The 25,157-nt window shown below is 63.5% G+C and overlaps 1 protein-coding gene across 3 annotated transcripts in view; it reads left to right on the forward strand.

Moving 5' to 3' along the window:
• Positions 1 to 25,157, forward strand: part of Vav2 (vav guanine nucleotide exchange factor 2) — a 156,622-nt gene that overhangs the window by 71,442 nt on the left and 60,023 nt on the right. For all 3 annotated transcript variants that reach the window (XM_077108775.1, XM_077108777.1, XM_077108776.1), the window contains exon 3: positions 17,362 to 17,420. In XM_077108775.1, coding sequence (XP_076964890.1) covers positions 17,362 to 17,420 — 59 coding nt within the window. The remainder of the gene's footprint in view (positions 1 to 17,361; positions 17,421 to 25,157) is intronic.

The following is a 25,157-nucleotide window of genomic DNA, read 5'->3' on the forward strand; positions in this document are numbered from 1 at the left end:
ACAGGACCAGCACTGGCTGCCTTTGGCCAGGCACTGGGGTCACTCTGGACTCACTTTTGCTGCCTCCAGGGATCAACTGGCTGTGTGACCCTGAGAATGTCACAGATGGCTGTGTGTGTGCCTGGAGAGGGCCTGAAGGGTGTCCCTTCCCACGCGCCCCCAGCCCCACATTTCAGAGAACATGGACCACAAGCCACTTGCCCCATTTGTGAGCTGGGATGGCCTCATCCAGACCACGCAGCCTGGTAGTTCACACCTGGGCCAGGTGTGGGCAGGTCCTGGGCTGAGCCCTGCCCCTCCATCCCCCTGGTGCTCCCCTGTAAGCTCCTTCTTCTGCACCCCTCCCTCATGCCCCTGCTCCTCCCCTCCCTCATGGTCCCTCCCCGTGCTCCTCCCCCTCTGCTCCTCCCTACCTACCTCCCTCTGCTCTTTCCTGCCTCCCTCTGTTCCTCCCCACCTCCCTCTGCTCCTCCCCACTCCCTCTGCTCCTCCCCACCTCCCTCTGCTCCTCCCCACTCCCTCTGCTCCTCCCCACCTCCCTCTGCTCCTCCCCACTCCCTCTGCTCCTCCCCACTCCCTCTGCTCCTCCCCACTCCCTCTGCTCCTCCCCACCTCCCTCTGCTCCTCCCGACTCCCTCTGCTCCTCCCGACTCCCTCTGCTCCTCCCCACCTCCCTCCCTCTGCTCTTTCCTGCCTCCCTCTGCTCCTCCCCACCTCCCTCTGCTCCTCCCCACCTCCCTCCCTCTGCTCTTTCCTGCCTCCCTCTGTTCCTCCCCACCTCCCTCTGCTCCTCCCCACCTCCCTCTGCTCCTCCCAACCTCCCTTCCTCTGCTCTTTCCTGCCTCCTCGTGCTCCTCCCCCTCTGTTCCTCCCCACCTCCCTTCCTCTGCTCTTTCCCGCCTCCCTCTGTTCCTCCCCACCTCCCTCTGCTCCTCCCCACCTCCCTCTGCTCCTCCCCACCTCCCTCTGCTCCTCCCCACCTCCCTCTGCTCCTCCCCACTCCCTCTGCTCCTCCCCACCTCCCTCTGCTCCTCCCCACCTCCCTGTGCTCCTCCCCACTCCCTCTGCTCCTCCCCACCTCCCTCTGCTCCTCCCCACTCCCTCTGCTCCTCCCCACTCCCTCTGCTCCTCCCCACCTCCCTCTGCTCCTCCCCACTCCCTCTGCTCCTCCCCACCTCCCTCTGCTCCTCCCGACTCCCTCTGCTCCTCCCCACCTCCCTCTGCTCCTCCCCACTCCCTCTGCTCCTCCCCACCCCCTCTGCTCCTCCCCACTCCCTCTGTTCCTCCCCACTCCCTCTGCTCCTTCCCACCTCCCTCTGCTCCTCCCCACTCCCTCTGCTCCTCATCACCTCCCTCTGCTCCTCCCCACTCCCTCTGCTCCTCCTCACCTCCCTCTGCTCCTCCCCACTCCCTCTGCTCCTCCCCACCTCCCTCTGTTCCTCCCCACCCCCTCTGCTCCTCCCCACCCCCTCGCTCCTCCCCACTCCCTCTGCTTCTCCCCACTCAATCTGCTCCTCCCCACTCCCTCTGCTCCTTCACACCTCCCTCTGCTCCTCCCACTCCCTCTGCTCCTCCCCACCTCCCTCTGCTCCTCCCCACCTCCCTCTGCTCCTCCCCACCTCCCTCTGCTCTTCCCCACTCCCTCTGCTCCTCCTCACCTCCCTCTGCTCCTCCCCACTCCCTCTGCTCCTCCCCACCCCCTCTGCTCCTCCCCACTCCCTCTGCTCCTTCCCACCTCCCTCTGCTCCTCCCCACTCCCTCTGCTCCTCCTCACCTCCCTCTGCTCCTCCCCACTCCCTCTGCTCCTCCCCACCTCCCTCTGCTCCTCCCACCTCCCTCTGCTCCTCCCCACTCCCTCTGCTCCTCCCCAATCCCTCTGCTCCTCCCCACCTCTCTCTGCTCCTCCCCACCTCCCTCTGCTCCTCCCACTCCCTCTGCTCCTCCCCACCTCCCTCTGCTCCTCCCCACCTCCCTCTGCTCCTCCCCACCTCCCTGTGCTCCTCCCCACTCCCTCTGCTCCTCCCCACCTCCCTCTGCTCCTCCCTACTCCCTCTGCCCCTCCCCACCTCCCTCTGCTCCTCCCCACTCCCTCTGCTCCTCCTCACCTCCCTCTGCCCCTCCCCACTCCCTCTGCTCCTCCCCACTCCCTCTGCTCCTCCCCACTCCCTCTGCTCCTCCCCACTCCCTCTGCTCCTCCCCACCTCCCTCTGCTCCTCCCACCTCCCTCTGCTCCTCCCCACTCCCTCTGCTCCTCCCCAATCCCTCTGCTCCTCCCCACCTCTCTCTGCTCCTCCCCACCTCCCTCTGCTCCTCCCCACTCCCTCTGCTCCTCCCCACCTCCCTCTGCTCCTCCCCACCTCCCTCTGCTCCTCCCCACCTCCCTCTGCTCCTCCCCACCTCCCTGTGCTCCTCCCCACTCCCTCTGCTCCTCCCCACCTCCCTCTGCTCCTCCCCACTCCCTCTGCCCCTCCCCACCTCCCTCTGCTCCTCCCCACTCCCTCTGCTCCTCCTCACCTCCCTCTGCCCCTCCCCACTCCCTCTGCTCCTCCCCACTCCCTGTGCTCCTCCCCACTCCCTCTGCTCCTCCCCACTCCCTCTGCTCCTCCCCACCTCCCTCTGTTCCTCCCCACCTCCCTCTGCTCCTCCCCACCTCCCTTTGCTCCTCCCCACTCCCTCTGCTCCTCCCCACTCCCTCTGCTCCTCCCCACTCCCTCTGCTCCTCCCCACCTCCCTCTGCTCCTCCCCACTCCCTCTGCTCCTCCTCACCTCCCTCTGCTCCTCCCCACTCCCTCTGCTCCTCCCCACCTCCCTCTGCTTCACCCCACTCCCTCTGCTCCTCCTCACCTCCCTCTGCCCCTCCCCATTCCCTCTGCCCCTCCCCATTCCCTCTGCTCCTCCCCACTCCCTCTGCTCCTCCCCACCTCCCTCTGCTCCTCCCCACTCCCTCTGCTCCTCCTCACCTCCCTCTGCCCCTCCCCACTCCCTCTGCTCCTCCCCACTCCCTCTGCTCCTCCCCACCTCCCTCTGCTCCTCCCCACCTCCCTCTGCTCCTCCCCACTCCCTCTGCTCCTCCCCACCTCCCTCTGCTCCTCCCCACCTCCCTCTGCTCCTCCCCACCTTCCTCTGCATCCCCTTCTCCCTCTGCATCAGCACCCAAGCTGTCCCTGCTGCTCCTCTGCTCACTGAGGGGTGGTGCTGGGCTGGGTCTTCTTTCTGCACCCTCCTGGACGAGGGCACCAGGCTGGGGTCAGCCCTCTTGCCTGGCACCAGACTCCTGTCCTTGAGGCCACGCCAGACTCCTCCCTCCCCTTTCCTTGGCCTCTGTGGTGGCCAGTCCTCCGTGGCACTGGGCAATGTGAGGAGTTGGCACTGCTCTGCGGGCCACACCTGGATGGATTCGTGGCACGAGGCCCGTGAGTCCTGGGTGAGCCTGTTGGGCTCGACTGTCGGGGCTCAGGGCTCCTGGAAGAGTCACCTCTGGTCCTGCCAGGGTCCATCACTGCCCAGGGTTCGGGGGCCGGGGAGTCTAGGAGCAGACTGTGCCCCATGGACACCCCGGGCCGGCACCATGTCACCTGCCTGGAGCAGAGCCTGCTCCCGTGCTGAGCCACCCCTCAGGGTTGCCCTTCACGCCCGACACTCACGTTGCGCCAGCTTCGCTAACTAACCTGGGGCCCTTTCCCCAGCCAGGACGCGGCTGGGGTCAATCCAGGAGTGCCCGAGGGGCCCTGTGTTATTCATGAGCACCGCTGGTTTAGCCTGGAGCCGTCCCTCCATGGAGGCCGAGCAGCCCTGGCCTGTTCTAAGGGCCATCACATGGGGACACCAGGGCAGGGCTGGCAGGGGGAGCAGGAGGGAGCTTATCACAAGTAGGCGTCCCTGGACACCTGGGGACTTCCTCGGAGCCCATGGCACTCTGCGGTGTTTGTGGAGACAGGTGCTGGCCTCTTTACTGTGCCTCTGCCATCTGCAGGAAGTGACAATCCCACCAGGCACAACCGCTGCCCCCACCTCCTGGCCCTGTCTGTTCCCAGCTGGACATGGGGGTGGGGTGCCAGCCTGCAGCTGGGGTGTCTCAGGATGGTGCTGGGGCATCAGGGAGCAGCCCCGGGCTGGGGTCTGGAAGCTGGTGCAGCAACCCCAGAGCTCCACATGCTCCCCAGAACAGCTGGCCTAGGCCCTCCACCCCTTGGAATGGGCACTGCTGTCCTGTACTGTTCAGAGAGGAACCGAGGCCCGCCGCGGGGGCTCCTTCCCCGGGTCCAGGGCCTCACCAGGCTGCTCGTGTGGCTGACTGAGTGCAAGGTTCCACACCTTGGGCCTCCGTCTCCCAGATCGAGGACTGACGAGCGGACGGTGGGCCGAGACCTTGGCGGCTCAGGGCCTGTCCCCTGGCTCACTCTGTCCTGTCTCGGGCTGCCCCCTGGCAGTGTGGGAGGTGAGATCTGGCCCCTGGAGCCAACCCAGGTGGTGCGGTAGAGTCCTGCCGTGTCCTTCCTGCTGCTGCTCCCAGGATACCCAGCCACCCTGTGGCCCTGCTCCTCCACTTGGGACGGGCACACTTATTTCTTGCAGGGGGACATCAGGGTGTCTTGCTGTGGTCTGTCTTGCTGCCCGCAGCTGCCCTGGCCCGGGAACTGCCTTGGGGATGCCCTCGGCTCACTCAGGCCCGTGCTGCTGTGGCGCGAGGTCCCCGTGTTTGCTTAGCTCCGACACTCCCCACTCATGCTGCTGTCACCTGTAGTAGGCCAGGACTGCGGAAGTCAAAGCCAGGACGCTGTCCCCAAGCTGCTCCATGGGACAGTGTGACTTCTGTCCTGGGTGCAGTGGTTTCTATGGAAACCAGGGTGACCCAGGGCCTGCGTGGGGAGACACACCTGATCCTCTGAGGCAGGGAACTTGGGTCCCTGGACTTTGTTTCGAGAGTGCTGACCCTGGGTTCAGGCGTGTGTCCCCTGAAGCCCCGGGGCAAGGGCTCTTTTCCTGGTTGTGGTGAGTGTATGTAACACAGAAGGAGCCGTCTTAGGCAGGCGTGAGTGCACCGTCCAGTGGTCATTACGCACACCTGGTGTGCACGCCCACCGTACACCCACAGAGCTGGCTTCTTGCACAACCAAAGCCCTGTTCCTCAACCCCAGCTGCCCCTGCCCACTGCCCTGGCACCCACCTCCTGCCTTTGGTCTCCACATTTGCCTCCTCTGGGGACCTTGCATGGCGTGGCCAGGTCGGCCCTGTTCCTGGGCCTGGCTCTTCCTGAGCAGGCTGTCCTTAGGCCGTCCCTGTCCTGATAGGCATCAGGACCCGTCCTCCCGCAGAGTGGCTCATGCAGGTGCCTTCTGACCCGAGGGCGGGACGTCCATCAGGCCGGGGGCAGGCCAGGCCTCTGGCCGTTTCTGTTTCCTGGAGGCTCCGTGGTGTGCCCACCGTCCCTGGTGGAGACCCCACGAGCAGAGGACTCTGCTGCCTGGGCTGGTCACGTGGCTGCAGGAGGCAGAGCCGGGCGGAGCAGGTGCTGGGCTCCTCTGGGAGACACCGTCCCCCTCGGCCTTCACCCTGGCCGCTGTGAGGCGAGGATGCCTGTCCTCAGCCGACCTCTGCAGGGGGCGGTGCGGCTCCAGCCCCGCTGTGGGTGTGCAGGAGCCACTCTGGGCTCCATTCCTCCCCGTCTTCTGCTCTGGAGGCCTGGCCTGGCAGGTGGGGGTCCTCGGGTGATGGAGGAGGGCAGCAGCTGGGGACAGGCAGCGAGCCCCAGGACCTCCCTGGCTCTGTCACCCTTGCCCCTTGTGAGTTGGCAGTGGCGCCCCCCTGAGGCCACTGCCTCCCCAGCTCTTAGTGGGCTTGTCCCACCCCAGTGCCGACAGGGCCCTACTGAGAACCCGAGCCGCAGGGCAGGAGGAGCAGCTGTGGTGACCCCGGGAGTCCCTGTCACTGGTCTCTGGCCTGGCCACCACCCTGCCACCCCCAGCCCTGACGTCCTGGGTGCGTGTGTCTGGGTCTCCGGGGGGTCTTGGGGCGTTGCTGTGAAGCCTGGGTTGGTGTGTGCGTGGTGGGCAGAGGAAGGGGTCCCGGCAGCTGGGGGGAGTTGCTGAGGTGGGTCTCGGGTGCAGAATCCTGGGTCCAGTGTCTCTTGGGATCCTGGCCTCTGCCGGGCTCCCCTCCTGGAGCGGCAGGAGGTGGCTCAGAGCAGCTGAGGCTGAGCTCTCTTCCCCACCCAGGGGCCCTGCCCCATCCTGTCCTGGGCTGTGTATTTACGCTTCAAGGTTGTTAGTTTCTGCTGAGAATCCCTGGGGGCACTGGAGGAGAGGTCCTTCCTACAGATGGGCCTCACAGATGGCCCTTGCTCCACCCTGCCAGAGAGGGGACGAGACGCGGTGAGTGCCTGGGCCCCAAGGACCCCTCTCAGGGTGAGCACCCCTCAGGAGTCACCCTACTGCTGAGGAGGAGGAGGAGGAGGAGGAGGAGGAGGATGAGGATGATGGACCCCAGGTCCTTTGCACCTGCCTTGTGCAGTGTGGGAGCTGGCTCTCTGTGACATGGTAAGTCCCGCCCTGCCTCTGCACTCTAGGAAGATTGACCGCACCCTGCTGACCACCTTCTCCAAGCCCGGGCCGGGCTCTGTGATTTCTGTGGGTCCCATGGGGTGTGTGTGGAGGGAACAGGCTCTGTGCTGGGAGAACTCGGAGCCTCCTGGTCTGGGGCTGTGCCCTGTGTGGAGGGACCCTCTGTGGCTGGTCTGGAAGTGGGTGCTGGCAGAGGTGACTGACAGTGTAGACAATGCCCTCCTCTTGCTTTCCTTGGCTTGTCTTAGGTCTTGGGATTTGTACCCCCCAGACAGAGGCACACGCAGCCCCAACATGGTTGGGCACAGAGGGTCGAGGACATGGTGTGTGTTGCCACCTGCCTGGGGCTGCCCCAGGATCTGGGGCCCTGCTGGAGCTGGCTTCTGGCCAGAGCTCAGACCGTGGCCTCAGACAGCTGGTTTGTGTCCTAACTGGGCGCTTGCCTGGGTTACCTGACTCTCTGGAACCTGTTTCCACCACCGAGTGGGTTCACGGTCACCCCCTTGCCCCCTGCTTCATGGCTCAGGCCCCAAGACCCCACCTCCTTCAGGACGGAGTCTTGCGGCTCCTGCTCAGATGCCTCTGGGCCCGGTGGGGGGGACGCGTGGGAGACAAGACCCAGGCCTCCAGGTGCCTTCCAGGGTCCCTGCCCGGGACTGACCTGCTCCTGCTGCAGGAAGCTGCGTGGCTGCCTTGAATCTGGGTATCCGGTGGGTGGTGGTCCAGGTCCTGCTCCCCCTCTGGCTCTGTCCCCTCCCCCCAGCAGGCCGGTCCCCTCTCACCTGGTTAGCAAGGTGGGACCGGCTCACCTGCATGTCCTGTTCAAGATCACGCACGTTTAGACTCGCGGCCCAGCCCCGTTCCCTCGGGGTGGCCCCAGAAGGTGGCTGAGAACTGGGACCTGAGCTTTGGACGCGAGTTTGGCGTCACACATGGGCCACCTCAGCAGAGGCTGAGTCGGGTGTCCGTGGTTCCTCCTGTTGGAGAGCTGGCCTGAGCTTGGTGACGGGCGGTTCCAGCACCAGGGTCCTTGAGATCAGTCATGGAGCTGGGCCTCCACTCTCGGCTCCAGGTCATCACTTGCTCGGGGCTAAGAAAGGGCCAGTTCATTCCAGAGCCAGGAGATGGCCGCGGGGAGGTGTGGGGGGGGCCATGCCTCAGGAGGAGGAGGGTAGCCTGGGTCTTATCTGGAACCTGTGGGGCCTGTGCAAAGGTGCACTGAGGTCATCTGGTGTTGATTGAACTCAGAAGCGCCAGTGTGACACGTGGTGGCCTGCAGGAAGTGCTGGCCCTGCCGGGCCTCCCACGTGCTGGGAATTAAAGAGCTCTGAGAACGGCCTCTCAGGCTGCAGCTGCTCATTGATGTGACGGGGACTCCTGAGCATCCAGGCCTTGCAGTCGCCGGGGGCGCAGGGTGGGCTGCGCCTGCCAGCCGGTGTGGCTCAGGCGTCCCTGCTCCAGCTGGACGTGGCTGCTCAGATGACTGCTGGGGCCGCGCTGCCCGGAGCCGGGCCTGGAGTCAGGCTGAGGGCCCCCTGGTCCCCGCCCACCTGTGCTCCCCCCATGTCCCGGTCTGCCCCAGATGCCCCCTTGAGCTGTGGGTGAGACAGTGTTCTGAGTGGACAGCTGAGTTAGTGACTCTGGCTCTTTATATAAGGCCAACGGTTTTCACAAAGCGCACTTTGGTGGATGTTCCCCCACACGGGGAGCCACTGCCGTCCTGTGTGACTTGAAGAGCGCTCGCAGGTCTGCACGCCTGGGAGCTGGCCCTGGCTGCTGCCTTCACCCCAGAGTCCCTGCCTCACCTTCCAGTGGCAGCTGCCCAGAGTCAGGGACTGTGTGTGGGGCCGAGGACGTGCGGGGAAGGCTGTGAGGGGCAGTCTCTGAGCTGTGCTTTGGAGTTGGGTGTCCAGCCAGGAGGTGGGGATAGGCGCTCCTGGAGGGGGACTCGGTACGTGTACAGGTGCGGCAGAGCGCGGGGCAGGCATGCAGGTGGTACACAATCAATGACTGTGTGCAGTGGTGCACCCCTCACCTGGGCAGCTTTGTTGAGCAGGTGTATGTGAGCATGTGTGTGTCTAAGCGAGCACGGGTGAGTGTGTGCATGTGTGGGTGAGTGAGCCTGGCTGTGTGGGCGTGTGTGTGCATAGGTAAGAGTGTATGTGTGCATGTGGGTATGTGTGAGAGTGTGTGGGGGCCAGCATGAGTGGGGGTGAGCATGTATGTGCATGGGCGAGTGTGTGCATGTGGGTATGTTTGGGTGAGTGTGTGGGTGTGTGAGTGGGTGTGTGAGTGTGTATATATGACTGAGCATGTGCATGTGGTGTGTGTGAGTGGGCATGCTTTGGTTTTGGTGCTAGCGCTCTGACGCTTACCTTGCCTTCTGGATTCCATCTCCCTGCCTCAGGTCCCTAGAGTCTGGGCACCATCAGTTCCTGCAGGCCTCAGGTGAAGCTGGGTGCCCTGTGCTCCGAGTGGCACAGGGTCCAGGCGGTCTCCTGATTGGATCCCTGTGCAGTGAGGCCACCAGATCATCGCCCACCTCCCAGTGGGTGCTTGCTACCCCCAGCCACTGTCCGTGCCCCTGGAGGCTGGCCCTGAGCATCCTGCTGTTGGCCAGGCAGAGTGCCTGGTGGCTCTTGTCCCCACACGCCTGCAGTGCTCCTGTGAGTCCTTACATAGGAGCCTGGGGCTCACAGCAGGACCCGCTGCCCCTGGTCACCCAGGGCCGCCAATGGCCTTGAGTAACCCTCACTGCCTCACCTGGGCAGTGCTGGGTTGTTGGGTAGATGGTGTTAGCGGGTCTTTGCTCCCGCATGGAGCCTGCCACCCACGATGTTGTGCAGGGCATCGTGGTCAGTGGCCAGCACTGCCTTTGAATGTTAGAGCAGCATAGAAGGAGCAGGTATGTGTGGGTCAGCGGCTCGGGGGGCGCTATGTGGGCTGGGAGCCTCCTGCAGGCCCAGGCACGAGCGGGGTGAGGCCCAGGGTGGGCCCAGGAGATCCTTTCCCAGGAAGGCAGGCCACCGTGAGCCCAGCGCAGGGTGGGTGTGTCCAGTCCTGAACCCAGGCCCCAGGCCCCCGGGGAGAGCTAAAGCCACTTCCTGGGCAGTGTGTGTCCCAGGCCTGTGTCCCTGACCTGGCAGAGTGTTCCTGGCCTTTGTGGGCTGCTCAGGTGATGTCTCCTGGTCCCCCATGTAGCTGGTCACCATGTGCCCCAACCAAGTCTGTCCCCTGAATAGCAGCAGGTGCCCAGCTGCTTGCCGTGCCCCCCTGCAGCCTTGCGCGCGGGTCCTCTGGCTGCCATGACCAGTGCTGGGGTCCGGCTGCCACGGGAAGCAGGGACTTGTCATTCTGGTAAGAACTGTAAATCAGGGCATCCCTCCCGCCTCTTCACTCCTGGCCGCCCCAGGCGTACCTTGGCCTGAGGGTGTGCATGGCCTCTCCCCCTCTGTCCCCGGCCTCTCCTCCTCTGTCCCCGGCCTCTCCTCCTCCTGGAAGGACAGCGGTCACACTGGGTTAAAGGCCGATCTTTCTCAGCGTGACCTCACCTGGGCGCACCTCGTCACATCTTGAGCAGCCCCATTTCTGGATGAGGCCCCAGCCCGAGGTTCCAGGAGGAGCACACGGTCCAACCCAGCCTGGGCCGTGGCTGATGGTGGCCTGCCCTGGTGGCACACGGGTTGGGCCGAGCACTGGGGTGCCCACAGGAGCCTGTGCCCTGTGCCCTCTGCCCTCTGCTTGTGCAGATCAGTCTGGACTCAGCTTTTCCCCTTCCTTGACTCTTTGTCATCAGATGCCCCTGGCCGGCTGTCCACCCGCCCCGCCCTGCCCAGCCTGGGCCTGCAGGCTCTTCCTGAGCCGAACTGCTGGTCCTTCCTTGGCAGGTGCTCCCAGGCATCGCCGCTCGGCTCTCCCCTCCGTTATGCACTGATCCGTTTCTGATCCATACTCTCCTCTGGGGCCCCTGGAGATGGAGCATAGGAGCTTTCTGCCTGAGCCACATCCTCAGCCCTTTTTTAAAATTTCTTTTTGAGGCAGGCCTCGCCGGGTTGCTGGGCTGCCTTCAGCGAGCGGTCCTCCTGCCTCAGCGTCCACGGCTGGAATGCATTTTCCAGCCCCCTCTTTCTCAGAGGCAGGTGTGAGCATTGGATGCCTTTGTGGCCTAGCGTGTGGGTGTGCAGAGCGTATGTCACGTGAATGTGTTCGTGTGTGTAAGCAAGTGAGTGTGTGCCATGGTGTGTGGGTGTGAGTGTGCGGGGGTGGGTGTGGGGGAATATTCCTGCGTGCTCGTGGTTCCGCATGTACCCGTGTCAGTGTGTGTGTGTGTCGGTGTGTGGGTGTGTGTCCGTGGCACTCTCCAGCAGGCAGCGGTGACCCCGCTGGGCGGTGCTCTGCCTGCAGACCTGCAGGTGGCCCAGGGGATGCTGCTGTGGGCTCCAGTCGGGAAGGATCCGTGGTGGGAACACAGAGGCGCCCTGGCCAGGGCCGCCACCCTGAGCTGCCTCCGTAGTGCTGGCCCTGGCAGGAGAGGACACTCTGGGCCTCAGCTTCTCCATGTGGAAAGTGGGGTGATGTCCCTACCCCACCAAGTGCTGGGGCGGGATGTGGGGTGTGGCAGGGGTGGGCTGGGGTGACGTGGCAGCCACCCGTGGGGACACCTGCGGTCCAGTCCCTTTTCACTGACTGCCACTGGGAGGAGAGACAGGTCAGAGAAAAGCAGGGTGGGCCTTCTGGCTGGAGAGGGCAAGATGCCATGCAGAGTTGGGGCGTCAGGTGAGGGCTGCAGCCCACCCTGCCCAGCGCTGCCCTGTGATCCCATGTTGGCATTGAGCCTGGGGCTGCCTGGGCGTCTCCCACCTGCCCTGCTGGACACCTGCCTCTGGGCTGAGGAATCAGGCCTGGCTCTGTGGCCTCGCCTCCAACCCCGGGACGGATATGATGCTGCCGTCTGTAGCCTGGGCTTGGGGCGCCGCCTGGGGTGTGACCCCGTCTCACTGTCTGACTGTCTGCCTGTGCCCCCTCCTGTGGCCGAGGGGAAGGGCAGCCCTGTGCTGTGGCAGGGACCCGGAGGGCCCAGGGAGAGTCCGTGACAGTGGGCGAGCGCGTGCCCATCCAGCCAGCTCGGGGAGCCCTGCCATGGCCGGTGGGGTCTCTGGCCCTGGAACTGCAGAGGTGGCCTTGCTGTGCTGCCCCGAGGCTGAGGCTGTCCAGCCGCTGCCTTCAGCCTGTCAGGAGAGCAGGGCTTCAGGGGCAGGGAGGAGCTGGGGCCTGCAGGTGGACACCCAGGACTGCCTTGGCCCCGTCGTCGGGCAGCAGCCCCTGGGCCTCAGGGACTCCTCTGTATGGTGGGAGGGAGGACCGCGGCTGTCCCGGGGTGTCTTGAGGGTTGAGGTAAACCTGGCAGAGACCCGGCAGGCAGGAGGCCTGGCCTCAGCTTCCCACCTGATGCAGCCAGGTCGGGGAAGGGGAGCCTGGGCCAGAAGGGACGTTGCGGGTGGCCTTTGTAAAGCCTGGACCAGAGGGTCGGAGCTCCTTCCCCTGAAGATTTTGGGTTTCCCTGGCGAGTTGTGGCAGCTTCCTGACCGGGAACAGCTGTGACGTAGCGCGGCCTTCCCAGCCTTGAGACTCAGAGCTTGTCCTGATGTTAAGCTCAGCGCCCTCGGTGGACTCTCAGGGGCTCCAGTCCAGGAGCTGGGCAGCTCTCTTCTTGGAGGCCACCTCTCTGTGACGGAGAGGCTGTGGGGAGCATGTGTGGGAGGTGCAGGGTGGCCCTGGCTCCAGCAGGGATGCCTGCCGGGCGCGGCCCAGGGGCAAGGCAGCCGTCTCAGGTGTGACTGGTTCCCTGGGCCACAGGTGGGCTCCAGGGCCCAGAGAGGGGAGTGGTGGAGTTGGTGGCCAGTTCTGGACTTGAACCTGGGTCTCTGGTGTTTTCTTGGTTTGTGCCTTTGGACATTTTGCTCACAACCTCATTAGTGAAGATGGCTTCTATGGCGGGCCTGGTGCACAGGGGCCTAGGAGTGATGGGTGTGGCTGTGCCTCTCTCCACCTCCACCCTGTCGGCCTCCATCCTGAGCCTCAGCCTCAGCTCCCCTCAACCCCTTGATGGGAGTGGCCACCCAGAAAGGGGCTCTCTGCTCCTGTCGCCGGCAGTCCCCAGCTCCGGGAGTCCGCCTGAAGACACGAACTGGTGTGAATATACTGTATACAACCAGAGATGTGAAATGTTGTGCTCTATATGTGTATAAGAATTGTAATGCTTTCCGCTGTCATGTATAAATAAAAAATAAAAAGTAAAATCTATATTAAAGAGTTTATAGTCTAAAGGCATAAGCAGGTAAAGAATAATGAAATTATGAATGGTGCTATAATAAGTCAACTTATTACATTTAAAAAATATTTACTTTTTAGTTGTGGTTGGACACAATACCTGTATTTCACTTATTTATTTTTTTTATGTGGTGCCGAGGATCGAACTCAGGGTCTTGCATGTGTGAGGCAAGCGCTCTTCCATTGAGCCGCAGCCCCAGCCCCAGGGACACTTGCAAGTTTCCCATGACACCAAGACTGGGTCACGTCTCCCCACTATCTGGGCCCTGCCTCCAGGGCTCTGCAGTTGGTGGAGAGTGAGCTGACACAGCAGCCTCCTCCTTCTCTTCTTCCTCTCCTCCTCCCTCCTCTTCCTCCTCCTCCTCCTCCTCTTCCTCCTCCTCTCCTCCTCCTTCTCTTCCTCCTCCTCCTCCTCTCCTCCTCCTCTCCTCTTCCTCTCCTTCTCCTCCTCCTCCTCTCCTCCTCCTCTTCCTCCTCCCTCTCCTTCTCCTGCTCCTCCTCTCCTCTTCCTCTCCTGTCTCCTCCTCCTCTCCTCCCCTCCTCCTTCTCCCACCTCCTCTTCCTCCTCCTCCTCCTCCTCTCCTCTCCTCCTTCTTTTCCTCCTCCTCCTCTCCTCCTTCTTTTCCTCCTCCTCCTCTCCTCCTCCTTCTCCTCTTCCTCCTCCCTCTCCTTCTCCTGCTCCTCCTCCTCTCCTCTCCTCCTTCTCTTCCTCCTCCTCCTCCTCCTCCTCCTCTCCTCTCTTCCTCCTCCTCTCCTATCTCCTCCTCCTCCTCCTCTCCTCCTCTCCTCCTCTCTCCTCCTCCTCCTCCACCTGCTCTTCCTCTCTTCGTTTCCTCTTTTCTTCTTCCTCCTCCTCTCAGGGAATGAACCTAGCAGACTTAACCACTGAGCCACCTCCCCAGCCCTTGTTTATATTTTATTTTGAGACAGGGCCTCACTAAGTTGCTTAGGGCCTCACTCAGCAATTTTGTGATTTTGTGATCCTCCTGCTTCAGCCTCCTGAGCCACTGGATTACAGGTGTGGCCACTGCTCCCTTGAGCCCCACCTGGCGCTCAGCAGGGAAGACCGGACACACTTCAGTGGGCACTGCGTGCTCCTGGCTTGGGAGGGGCAGGGGCTATGCCCGGTCCCTCTGCTTGCTGTTACACCAGGCCAAGCTTCAGCCACAGTGCGCTCCTGTCAGGCTCAGGGACGCCCGGGCAGGTGACAGGAGGCAGGTCAGCGGTGGGCGCCTGCTCCTTCCAGCCAGGAGGAGGGATGGTTCTGTCCCGTGGGGGAGGGGTTTACCGGGTCTTCGTGCCCCCGGGGCCATGTCCCAGGCTTCCTCTACCTGGACAGGATGGTGAGGTTGGAGGCAGGGTAAGGGGTGCTTCCCTAGCTTGGGGCTCACAGGACGAGCCTCGTCCATCTGTGGCTTGGCAGGGGAGACCCCAGTGACGGGGTCTGGAGCCCCATCTGAGCCCTGGGCTTGGCGAGGCCCCCACTGGAGGTGGCACTCTGTGGGACCCGGCCTTTAGCCCCTGCCTCCAGACGCATCCCTTCACCAGAGTCACCCCAGCATCTGTCTCGCCCTCCAGCCGGAAGCTGACCTTCCTGTGATCCCCTCGGGTATCGTGTCTGCAGGGGCCGCAGGCAGACAAGCTGGCATGTTCCGGCCCTCCTCTGGGTCCTGACCCAGTCCCCAAGAGGGCACACATCCCGCCACATGGGACCTTGAACACATATGATCCCTGGGCCCCAGAACGTCTGGCAGGCTGGGCTGGGGTGGGTCTGCCTTCTAAAGCCGCTGCTGCCCGGGTGGGGAAGGCAAGGGCTGCAGTCCGGGAGCCTGGGATCAAAGAGGCCGTGCTGGTGGGGCAGAGACCAAGAGTTCCACTCACCTGCCTGCCACCCTGCCTCTGGGCTGCCCAGTCCACCCCTCTTTCCTGTGGTAGCCAGTGGGCACGGTTGCAGGCAGGGCGAGCAGACGCTTGTGCGTGGGGTGGAGGCCCAGGAGCCCACTCTGGGAGCCTGTGGTGTAAGCGGGTCCCCGGGCGCTGAGCTCTCCGAGGGCACGGAGGCTCTGTGGGTGGCGGCTGACTGAGCTGGTTGTCTGTGGGGGCAGGAGGGATGGGAAGGGACGGGAAGGGACAGGAAGGCAGGAGAGTGGCCTGTGCTGCTTCATCCATCTGCCAACTGGGACGCGCTGGGAAGAGGAAATACAAGTTGGGAAAATGTCATCCTTTGACATTTACGTTTGGAGGAGTTCTTGGCCCTGAGCCAGGAGGCTTTTGATTGTCACCTGGCTGGCCAGAGGTGCCTGGGGAGTGCCATCCCCTCCTGCAGGGTGGCCGGTTTCATGTTGGCCTGCCCCAGCCTGATCTGGCCCTCGACTGGGCTCCTTCGGGGTCCCCTGTCTGCTCCCAGCAGCCCCTGCCCTGGGCCTTGGGTCTCTGGAGTGAGCCTTCCCCCCGACAGATACCGGGAAGCTCACGGCCTGGGTGGCTGGAAGGACAGCCGCCTCCCGCAGAGCTGGCCAGGGCTGGCTGCTGGCCGCGCTCCCTGGTTCATCCGGGTTCCGGAGCCGAGCCCTTCGCACGTGGCGCCAAGAGCCTCCCTCCTAGGGCAAAGCCCTGCACACCAGGGTGAGGCTGTGGTCAGCAGTGCTGACCCCGGGACCGCAGGTGCCCGACACAGAGCCACACCTGCCCGCTGTGGCGCCTTCCGTCTTGGGGTCCAGCTGTCGGGATGAGGCTTCTGTGCTTGCCACTCCTGGGCTGGTGCTGAGTGGCTGGTGCCCCTCAGGACTCCCCCACGGAGATGCGTCGGTGGATTGGCAGTGTCTGCTGCTGGAGGCTGGGAGAGGGGCCGCTCTGTGCCCTGGGCTGGCCACGGCCATCCAGTGTTCTGTCAAGGAGGCACGAGGACAGACAGAAACGCTGCTTTGACTTACCCCTAAATACACAGAGCTCTTAAGCTGGACATGAGGCGCGAGGCGGTGGCCTTCTGTGAGTCCCCTGGAGCACACGACGCTGGGACCCCTGCCGGGACGGCTCAGGCTTGTCTGAGGAGACTCAGGACCAGGTCGTCCCACGGACCCTGACTCGCACAGCTGGGCAGCAAGGCGACCCCTGACCCTGCTCGCTGGCCGATCCTGCCTCACCGGGCTGCCGAGGGGCCTTCCCTGTGGTTTCTTCTCTGCCCTTCGACAAGGCTGCTGGACCCGGAGCAGCCTGAGGGAGGTCCCAGGACGTGTCCCACAGGCCTCGGGGCTGTGGCTTGCTTTCCTGCCTGCAGGGCCGTGGCTCTGGGTCCCCAGGCTGGGGCTCGGTGCGCCCAGGACAGCCAGCAGCAGGTGTCTCTGAACCCAGCAAGTGGTTTGGGGTCCGTTTTCCTGTTTCTCACCCCCTCACTCGAATTTACAGCACACGTGTGCACAGTTAAGCACCACGTGCCTGTGACCACACGTGTGACCTGGTGCTCATGTGGACTCAGGTGCTCTGGGGTCTCGAGGGCCAGGTCTCCACTTGCTTCCTCAGTGCCCAGTGCTGGGCCTGGTTGGTGCCCGGGGACCCCCACTGAGTGAGCCGTGGGCCACTTCCTGTTAGGTCTCAGTGTGACATCTGTGTTCTGGGGTCAGCCTGGTCCCTGCCTCCTTCCCCTGTCCCTCCGTGGAGCCTCTTACCCCTGCTGGCCTGCTTGCTGCCTGTCCTTTTGAACATCATGGAGTGACCGCACTGGGGCTTCTGAGGCTGGGAGATGGGGCCCTGCGTGTCTGCAGGGGCCTGGCCTGATGACCGGGCAGGACCAGGTTGGAGGGGCAGAGGAAGGGGCAGCCCCTGCCACTTGTTGAATGTTTCAGAAGTCTGCCTTGATGAGTCAGCCCTGGGGGGTCCTATAAAGGTCCCGTCATACAGCTCTGTCCCTGGTTGTCCTTCTGCATCCTGACCCCTTCAGGGAGCCAGGTACCTATTTAGACGCTATATGGAGAGTTGGGGCTTGAAGGGAAGCAAGTGCTCCACTTGTATGTTTGTCCGGTGCTGTGTGACATTGGGTGAGTCACCATACATCTCTGGGCTTCCATTTCCTCAGTTTTGAAACGGGTCAGCCCCTACTGGGAACCTGAGCTGCTGCTAACATGGGGCAGCTTCCAGAACAGCAGCGTGGGTGCTCGCCTGGGAAGCATGACCTCTGAGGAGGCAGGCCCTTTTCTGGGTGAGCAAAGAGCGCGGGGACCTGGGGCCAGGAGGGTCACACGAGTGGAGACTGTCTCCTCCCTAGGAGTGTGGTGGCCCTCCGCAAATGCTGGTGCAGCAAAACGACAGGTTTTGCACAATAAATTCAAAGTAGGTGTCTAGACTAAGGTGCTTTCTCTCCGGGACAAGATGTGCTTAGTCGCCAGTGCTCAGCGCCCACGGGACCCTCGATGGTGGCTTCATGGTGACCTGTGGTTGCTCGTGATGTCACAGGACCCTCTCTTGTCTCCTGCAGGTCATTTCCGCGGTGTCCCGACTGTCCCTGCACAGCATCGCACAGACCAAAGGCATCAGGTGAGTCCAGGCAGCGCGGAGGGCGGGCCTGGGGTCTCCTCGCCACCCGCGCACCTCATCAGAGACGTGCGTTGTAAGCGCCGTCCTCTGCCGCGTCGGTGGTGAATTCTCAGTGTGTGGCGGAGCTGCCTGTTGGCTGTGGCGGCAGGGGCGTGGAGGAGGGGCCGCAGCCCCACGAGGGGATCTCGCAGCATGTTCCTGACGGCTGCACAATTGCCTTCGACTTAGGTAATGAGACCAGCAAATCGATCCTTTCACAGATCATCACGCACCTAAATGTGCCCTGCGCACAGCAGAGCTGGGACCCTGGTGCCAGGCAGGCCGCTGGGGAGGGTTTGCAGGGATGGCCTGGCCACGTGTGCTTGCCCTGGACGGGCCTCTGAGGACCCCGAGGGACCGCTGTACTCTCGGGGTAATTCTGCCAGGGTTGCCAAGTCTGTCCTCAGACTCCTAGGACCTGCCTGGCCCTGGACCCCAGGGCGTGGGAGGGGCCGGGCAGCCCTGGCTGTCATGATCGCTGGCTCCCATCTGAGGGTCAGGGAGGTGGTCTCCTTGGGGATGGGGTCCAGGTCTGGAGGGGACACATGCAGGGCGGGCCTTCCTGGGGGTCGCCTGAGGACACAGGCCACCAGGGTGAGATGAGACTGGAGTGGCAGGGAGAGCCCCTCGCTAGATCCCCGTGGGCGGGTCACACCTGAGAGTGACACCGAGGGGAGAAGGCCTCGCCCACAGTGGTGTCCTGGGCACAGTGTCCTGAGGCTGGGGTCCTGGGACTTGTGTCGGGTGTGGGCTCAGGTGCCGAGCTCCGGAGCAGGTGGAATGTGCCGGGGCACCTGGGGCCTCCTGCCGCCCTGGGTTGGCAGAGCACTTAGCTGTTTCTTTGACGGCATCTCTCTCTCTCTTAAATGTCAGCCGCAGTGTGGGCCATTCATGTTTTCCGTGGGGCTGGGATTGTGGCTCAGTGGTAGAGCACTTGCTTAGCACGGGCAGGACCCAGGTCCGATCCTCAGTACCACATAAAAATAAAGGCATTGTGTTGTGCCCGTCTACACCTAAAAAATAAATATTTAAAAAAAATGTTTTCCAATGAAATATTAAGTTGGGAGGAAGAGGTGTCCACGGCACAATGCAGTGCAGAGGGGGACAGGCCACCCACCTGCCCGGCCGACCAGCCTGTCCCGTGCAGACTGGTCTTAGCTGCAGCGAGGCCTGTACAGGTCTCCCTTAGAAGTGTCCAGCTGAACAAAACTGTGTCGTTTCTGGGTACAAAGTCAGAACGGGGGTGCTGGGCTGGGGCTCAGCAGTAGGGCACTCGTCTAGCACGTGCGAGGCGCTGGGTTCCGTCCTCAGCACCACATCTAAATAAATAATGAAGGCATGTGTCCACCTGCAGCTACACCACCAAAGATTAAAAGAAGAAAGGCTGGATGTTGGGCTCTTGTTCCTGGAACTGGAGGAGTGTGGGTGTCATCCACCTGTCCTGGCCCTGGTGGCCCTGGCTGATTTCCGCTCCCTGCCCCCCTCACCCACTGGGGAGTGGGATTCCTGGCTCCGCGTGCTGAGCAGCCCCCCTCCCACCCACCACACGTTCTCCCCGCTAGGAGGGGGCCGGGGTCCTGGCCTGTGTCAGAGCAGCCTAGCCAGTGACTTCTGGGGACGGTGGCCCGCTTGGTCCTGGACACGGCCCGCTGCAGTGCCTGCCTTCTCTGGCAGCGGCCTGAACACAGTTCTGGGTCGATGGCCCCCGTTTCCCCTCTGCCGTCCCCAGCCTCCTGAGACTCCCCCGCCCTGCTCAGGGGCTGTTCCCTGGGGGTGGGGTTGGTGAGACAGTGGAGGGAGCTGGCCCTGCGTCCGTCCTGGGTGTGTGAGGAGGAGGCTCTTCCAGGACAGGTACGTAGGTGACAGCTGTAGGCCACCTCTTTGTTCCCACATCTCCCCAGATGCTTCCTAAGCCCCGTGGACAGGGAGGCCCTGCTTGCTGCCTGGACTCAAGGGCAGATGTGAATGGAAAGCCGTGTCCCCCTCTGGTCTGGAGCTGCCCTGGGCAGGGAAGAGACAGCAGGGCCTTGGGAGGTGGTCAGCAGAGGGGTAAAGAGCTGCTGCAGTCCTGGCCCTGACCTGAGCCCGTGTCCTGGTCAGTGGGGCTGGCCCCTGCGCCTGAGTCTCTGTGTGTGTGGGGTCATGAGCTTTTCAGGACTCAGAGGCTTGTAGACCGTTAGCTTAGCACCTGGCCCGGGGAGGGGCTCAGTAGTATGTTCTTGTGACGGTGGCAGTGCATTTGGGGTCCTCAAGCCCACCCTGTCTCCATGGCTCCCAGGAAGTGGGACGCTGTGGACTCATGGTTGTGGTTTTTATAGGGAAGGACACCGAGCCCAGCCAGTGGGTGCAGAAGGGAGTGGGCAGGTCCTGGGGCCAGTAGGATGGGTCTGCTGTGCTCCTCTCCTGGGGTCCCGTGGGTGGTGTGGCCCTTGCTGTCAGCCCGGTGTGACTCCAGGCACTTGGAGTAGCACAGAGCCCACCGCCTTGTGCAGGGTGTATTGAAGTGACTGTGGGCCCCTCGGTCACTCAGCCTCCAACCCCCAGAGGCCCACCTGACACCATGGCCCAGGGCCCACCATGAGTCACGTGTGGAGCAAAGACCTGTGTGGCTGAGGTCCCCAGTAGACTCCTGTCAGGCAGGTGGCTCTGGGCTTGCAGGTGAGAGGGGGCCCTCAGGAGCTGGAGTGAGATGGGCCTTTGTCTTCGGGCACCCGGGGAGGCTGGGAAGGCTGGGGACAGGAGGGTGTGCTTACAGACAGGGAAGGGCCAGGCGTGGAAAGCCACGCTCTGCGGCTGCCACACACCTGCTCTTGCCCTGAGGTCTGTCCATCACTTGCCCACTGTGAGCTCGGGACACTCCAGGCACCTGCTTCAAAGACAGTGTCCTTTCAGGAGATGCACAGAGGAGGGACACAGGCCAGGGCAACCTGGTGGCAGGGGTAGAGGGCCACCATTCCCACCAGTCAGCAGCCCTGGCCAGGGGTGCCGGGGGCCACCAGCAACCAGGGGAGGTAGGAGCCGCCCTCCCTGGAGCTTCAGGAGTGGGCCTGCCACCCCCAGGTCTCAGGCTCGGCCTCCTGGCCATGGTCCTGGGCTCTGGTGGCTCCAGGCCACCAGAGATGAGCCACCCTGTGCCCGTGTCCACTGCAGACTCACCTGGGCAGCCGGTGCCCTTGCTGGCTCCTCTTCAGAGCCAAGAAGACCTGCTGGAGAGCAGGCCCAAGGGTTTTGCTGAGTAGTGACCTCTAGGGAGGGTCCCTTGATGGTGGCCAGCCCCTAGCATGCCTGGGGTTAGGATCAGGGTTCTGGAGGCCAGTGAACACCCTGGTGAGTTCTAGCCCAGTGTTGCCCCATCCCTGGGTGCCCACGAGGCAGCCGGTGTTGAGAGAAAGGTGTGGGGGCTCAAGGATTCCTACTTCTGCCTTGGAGGGACAGCAGGGTGAACCTCCAAGGATAGTGACCTCCTCGTTCCTCAGCAGAGTCACCCTTCAGGATGGTAGAACTGCCCCCCTGCCTGGTCACTGACACTGAAGCCCAGTGCCCACTCCCGTGCTTTCATCTGGGAGGGAAGGTGGTCTCACTCGGCACCAGGCAGAGAGATGAGCCACCCTGCGCCCGTGTCCACCGCAGACTCACCTGGGCAGCCGGCCCTTGCTGGCTCCCCTTCAGAGCCAAGAAGACCTGTTGCGTCTTGTGCTGGGATTTGTGAGGTCATTAGAAGTCCTCACAGGTGGCGTCCTGGCACTGCCTGTGGCTTGGGGTGTGGCCTGGGTGCAGGTTGACAGACAGCTGCCCGCCACAGCTCTCCGCAGCCCCCGCCTACCACTCCTACTAGGGTCAGCTCATCTTGCCACCGGAGGGTCTCGTGTAGTAGACTGAATGTCACTTTGCCACCCGTGGCCATCACCTGCCACCCCCCTCTGCATGTGTGCTGCTTCTGTTGGTCAGGTGGACCCGGTTCTATGAGGGCAACGAATGGCCCTGAGTCCCGCCGACTCAGCAGCCAGCCGGGTCCGGCTCACGACAGGCCAGACGTCAGCTGGGGGTCGACTGAGTCCATTCCCTGTTGCTGGGCCCTGGCGCTCGCTGCTGGATAGCCTTCAGCTGGCCCCGCAGCCTCCGCCAGCAAGTTCCCATGTGTCCCCTCTGTCCATGTTCCGTGGCCAGCTTCCCTCCTCTGTTCTGCAGGCTCATCTGTTTAACTCGTTGTTATCTGTGACACCGAGAGCCAGCCAGGCTACCCCGGCGCGGGCATGCTGTGGATCTGGATCAGGAAGGAAATGCCCACCCAACCCCGCGCTCAGTCCTTCCCTGGCCCCTTCAGGAGGTGACCGCTGTCCTGAACTTCAGGTTTCCCACTTCCTGCCCGGGGGCTGGGGCGGTCCCTTGGTGGAGGACCCGCCTCATGCCGGAGGCCTGGGCTCAGCCCCAGGACTGTGAAACAAGACGGCCAGCCGCAGCCACCACCACAACACTGAGACGCAGTTCTAGCTCATCTTGGTTGTTTTGGACCTTAATAGAAAGAAAACTGAGAATTATGTTGAGACTCCCTCACTGTCGCGTGGGCAGGCCACGCCATGGCCTGTCACTTTGCCTCACACCTGGTGGTTGGCCACCCAGAGCCGCCCTGCCCTCTTCCTTTGGCCACAGTGACCAGTCTTGCCCGGGGCTGTGTGCTACCCAGCATGAGCTCTCTGGTGACCACTGTGACCTGCGAATTGGAGTTTCTACTCTCCTGCAGAGGTGGCAGCTGAGGAGAGGACACTTCTGGCCCAGGGCTGCCCATCTGGGTGACACTGGGACTCCAGGATTGGCCCAGGTGCAGCCTGTGGCCCAGGCATCTCTGGACCCTTCCAGCTCAGGTCCTGTCAGGACAAGCCTTGGGGGCTGGGGACGCTGGCCTCATACTGACCCTGGGGGCAGGAGAGGCGCTGCTTCCCCTCTGGGGCTGTTGTCGGGAAGGCTGCCAAGCACCCGAGTCTGGCTGTCCACAGTGTGGAGCTGCTGGCGGCTGTGGCGCAGTGCTGGCTTGGCCCTGGCCTGACGGGGTCGGTGGCTGTGGGAAGCTGGATATTCTCCTTTTGGGTCCTTGGACCCCATTCCCTGAGCCGGGAGAGGCCGGTGTCTTCCCAGTTTGGGAACCTGACAGGTTGGGAGCAGGAGGGTATGGAAGGAGCTGGGGGTCCCAGGAGGACAGGGCTGTGGTCCATCCTGTTCTGATTGAAGCCCAAGGCTGCAGCCCACCAGGGCACCACAGCCACCAGGGCCCACAGCCACCAGGGCACCGTAGCCCATCAGGGCACCGCAGCCCACCAGGGCACTACAGCCCACATGGCACTGCAGCCACCAGGGCACTGTGAAGAAACAGTTGCTGGCCTGACCCCGCCCTCCTGGGCTGCCCTGGTGGGTTACAGGGCCCTGGTGGCTGCAGTGCCATGTGGGCTGTAGTACCCTGGGCCCAGGGCTGCTGCTCTCCCGAAGGGCGGAGACCCACTTCTGCATGCTGAGCTTCCGAGCTGGGCATCCCCTCAGTGGACCTTGGGAGAGCCGGGCCCTCCCTGTCCCCTCACAGGCTTCATCCAGCCAGATCTAGCGCCTAGAGACCCCTGGGAACCCTGTCCCAGCCTGTCAGCCAATCATGTGCACCTACTGTGTGCAGCCGCTCTGAGGCCCTGGGTTCCGGGGGAGACGAGTCGCAGGGTGGGGTGACAAGCCACCCCCAGGTGTGTACTTGGTGTCCCAGGAGGTGTGGAGCCAAGTCCTGGCGACAGGAGGGAGGCAGTGGCCGTCTCCCCTTTGTGGGGTGGGGGCCTGGGAGCCTCCAGCAGAGGCCTCTAAGGCTTTGTCCAAAGCCCTCCTGGCCCCTGTGGCCTGTAGGGGCTCCAGACGGGAGTCTGGGGAAGTGAGGGGTGGCTTGGCGTCCAGCAGGGAGTGAGGGCTGATGGGCAGCAGGAGGTGCCAGGCAGGTGTGGCACCCCTGGCTCCCACAGCTCTGCCCCTTTCTGGACGGTCTCCATGGATAACTCGGCCGCTTCTCCGGCTTGGCATGCCTCCTGGGAGGAGACAGGAGGGCCGTGTTGGCCACGTCCTGCTCTCGCTCGTGAACGTGGGGAGACAAGAGTGACTGGGCCCTTTCAGCCAGGTGGGTACACTTGTCCCCGCCCCTGGCCCCATACTCTGACTGGGCAGAGGCTGGCATCTGTGGACCAGCTTAACCAGACTGCCTGGGACTGTTGGGCCTCACCCCACCTCGGTGCCGTTGCTGTGGCGATGGAGGGCTGGCCAGCTCTCTCTGGGAAGCTGACCAGGGAGGCTGACCGCTCTTCCCAGGATTGGCTTCCTGCTTCTTCCATAGTCACTGGAGTGCGGCTGACCCATTAGTGATGCCTGTGGTGCTCAGAGGGGCCGGGCTGTGGGTTCACTGTCCCCTAAGGGAGAGGTCTCTGGGTCTAGGAGGCCTTCCAAGGCCGAGGCCACGAGGCTGACCCTTCGTTTCCCAGCAAGTCTGCAGGAAATTGGAGGAGGGGACCAGAGGGCCTCCAGCTGTTCTGTCACCCCAGTCCCCCTCTGCTCAGAGAGGGGAGGGGTCTTGCCTGAGGTCACACAGGACCTCCCCACTAGTCCTGCCTGCTTGGCCAGCTCTGTCTGCAGGAGTGCGGGTGGCAGCCTCTCCTGGCCCCAGGTTGCGGGTCCTGAGCTGCAGTGCTCTCCAGGCCTCAGAGTCATGTTGAGCTCTCCTGACACTCTGGGGCCTGTCACAAGGCCACCAGGCTCCCCCTGTGCTGTGAGGACAGGCCTCCATTGGGCCGAGGGTCATCCCTGGGAGGGAACTGCATGGCCCTGAGGAGAAAGGGTGTCCATTTCCAGTGGTGCCGGGTGTCCCATCTTCAGAGCAAGACTCACAGCTGCCCCGCCAGGGCCACCTGGACCTGGAGCATTTTGGGGCTGTGGAGACACTGCTGGGCCTGGAGGTGCCCAGCTGTGGGTTGGGAGACTGGGTCTCTGTCCTATCCGTGGTTGGGAACCTCGGGCAGGCTCAAACCTCAGCCTGTGTCCTTCTACGGGTGGGACCTGCCGTCTCTGTCCCTGTGATTCCTCTGCCCCACATGGCCTAGCTCAGGGCCTGCTCCCCAGGCCCAGGCCAAGAGGACGTCTGGGGGTGCCGGCCCTTCAGGAACCAGAACGTGGGTGGTCCAGGTCCTGCCTGGGGCAGGGACTGTGCTGCAGCGTGTTTGCAGAAACAGGATGCCAGAGGCCTGGCGGCTGGCTGGGAGAGAGGCTGTGTCCTTGGCGCTGCAGCCTCCCTGCTGGCCTGTCCCTCCCCAGTCATGCCCCAGAGCCGCCTGTTCCCCTGGACGCGTCCTAAGTGTTCATCCGGGCGGGATGCGGGTGGGATTTTCTGACCCAGCAGGCAGGCGTCCCCGGGAAGAGGGCACAGCAGGCAGGTGTCCCCGGGAAAAGGGCACAGCAGGCAGGTGTCCCCGGGAAAAGGGCACGGCAGGCAGGTGTCCCCAGGAAGAAGGCACGGCAGGCAGGAGTCCCTGGGAAGAGGTCTCTGCAGGCAGGAGTCCCTGGGAAAAGGGCACAGCAGGCAGGTGTCCCCGGGAAGAGGGCACAGCAGGCAGGTGTCCCTGGGAAAAGGGCACAACAGGCAGGAGTCCCTGGGAAGAGGTCTCTGCAGGCAGGAGTCCCCGGGAA

Source organism: Callospermophilus lateralis, chromosome 2 (assembly GCF_048772815.1).
Source record: "Callospermophilus lateralis isolate mCalLat2 chromosome 2, mCalLat2.hap1, whole genome shotgun sequence".
NCBI lineage: Eukaryota > Metazoa > Chordata > Mammalia > Rodentia > Sciuridae > Callospermophilus > Callospermophilus lateralis.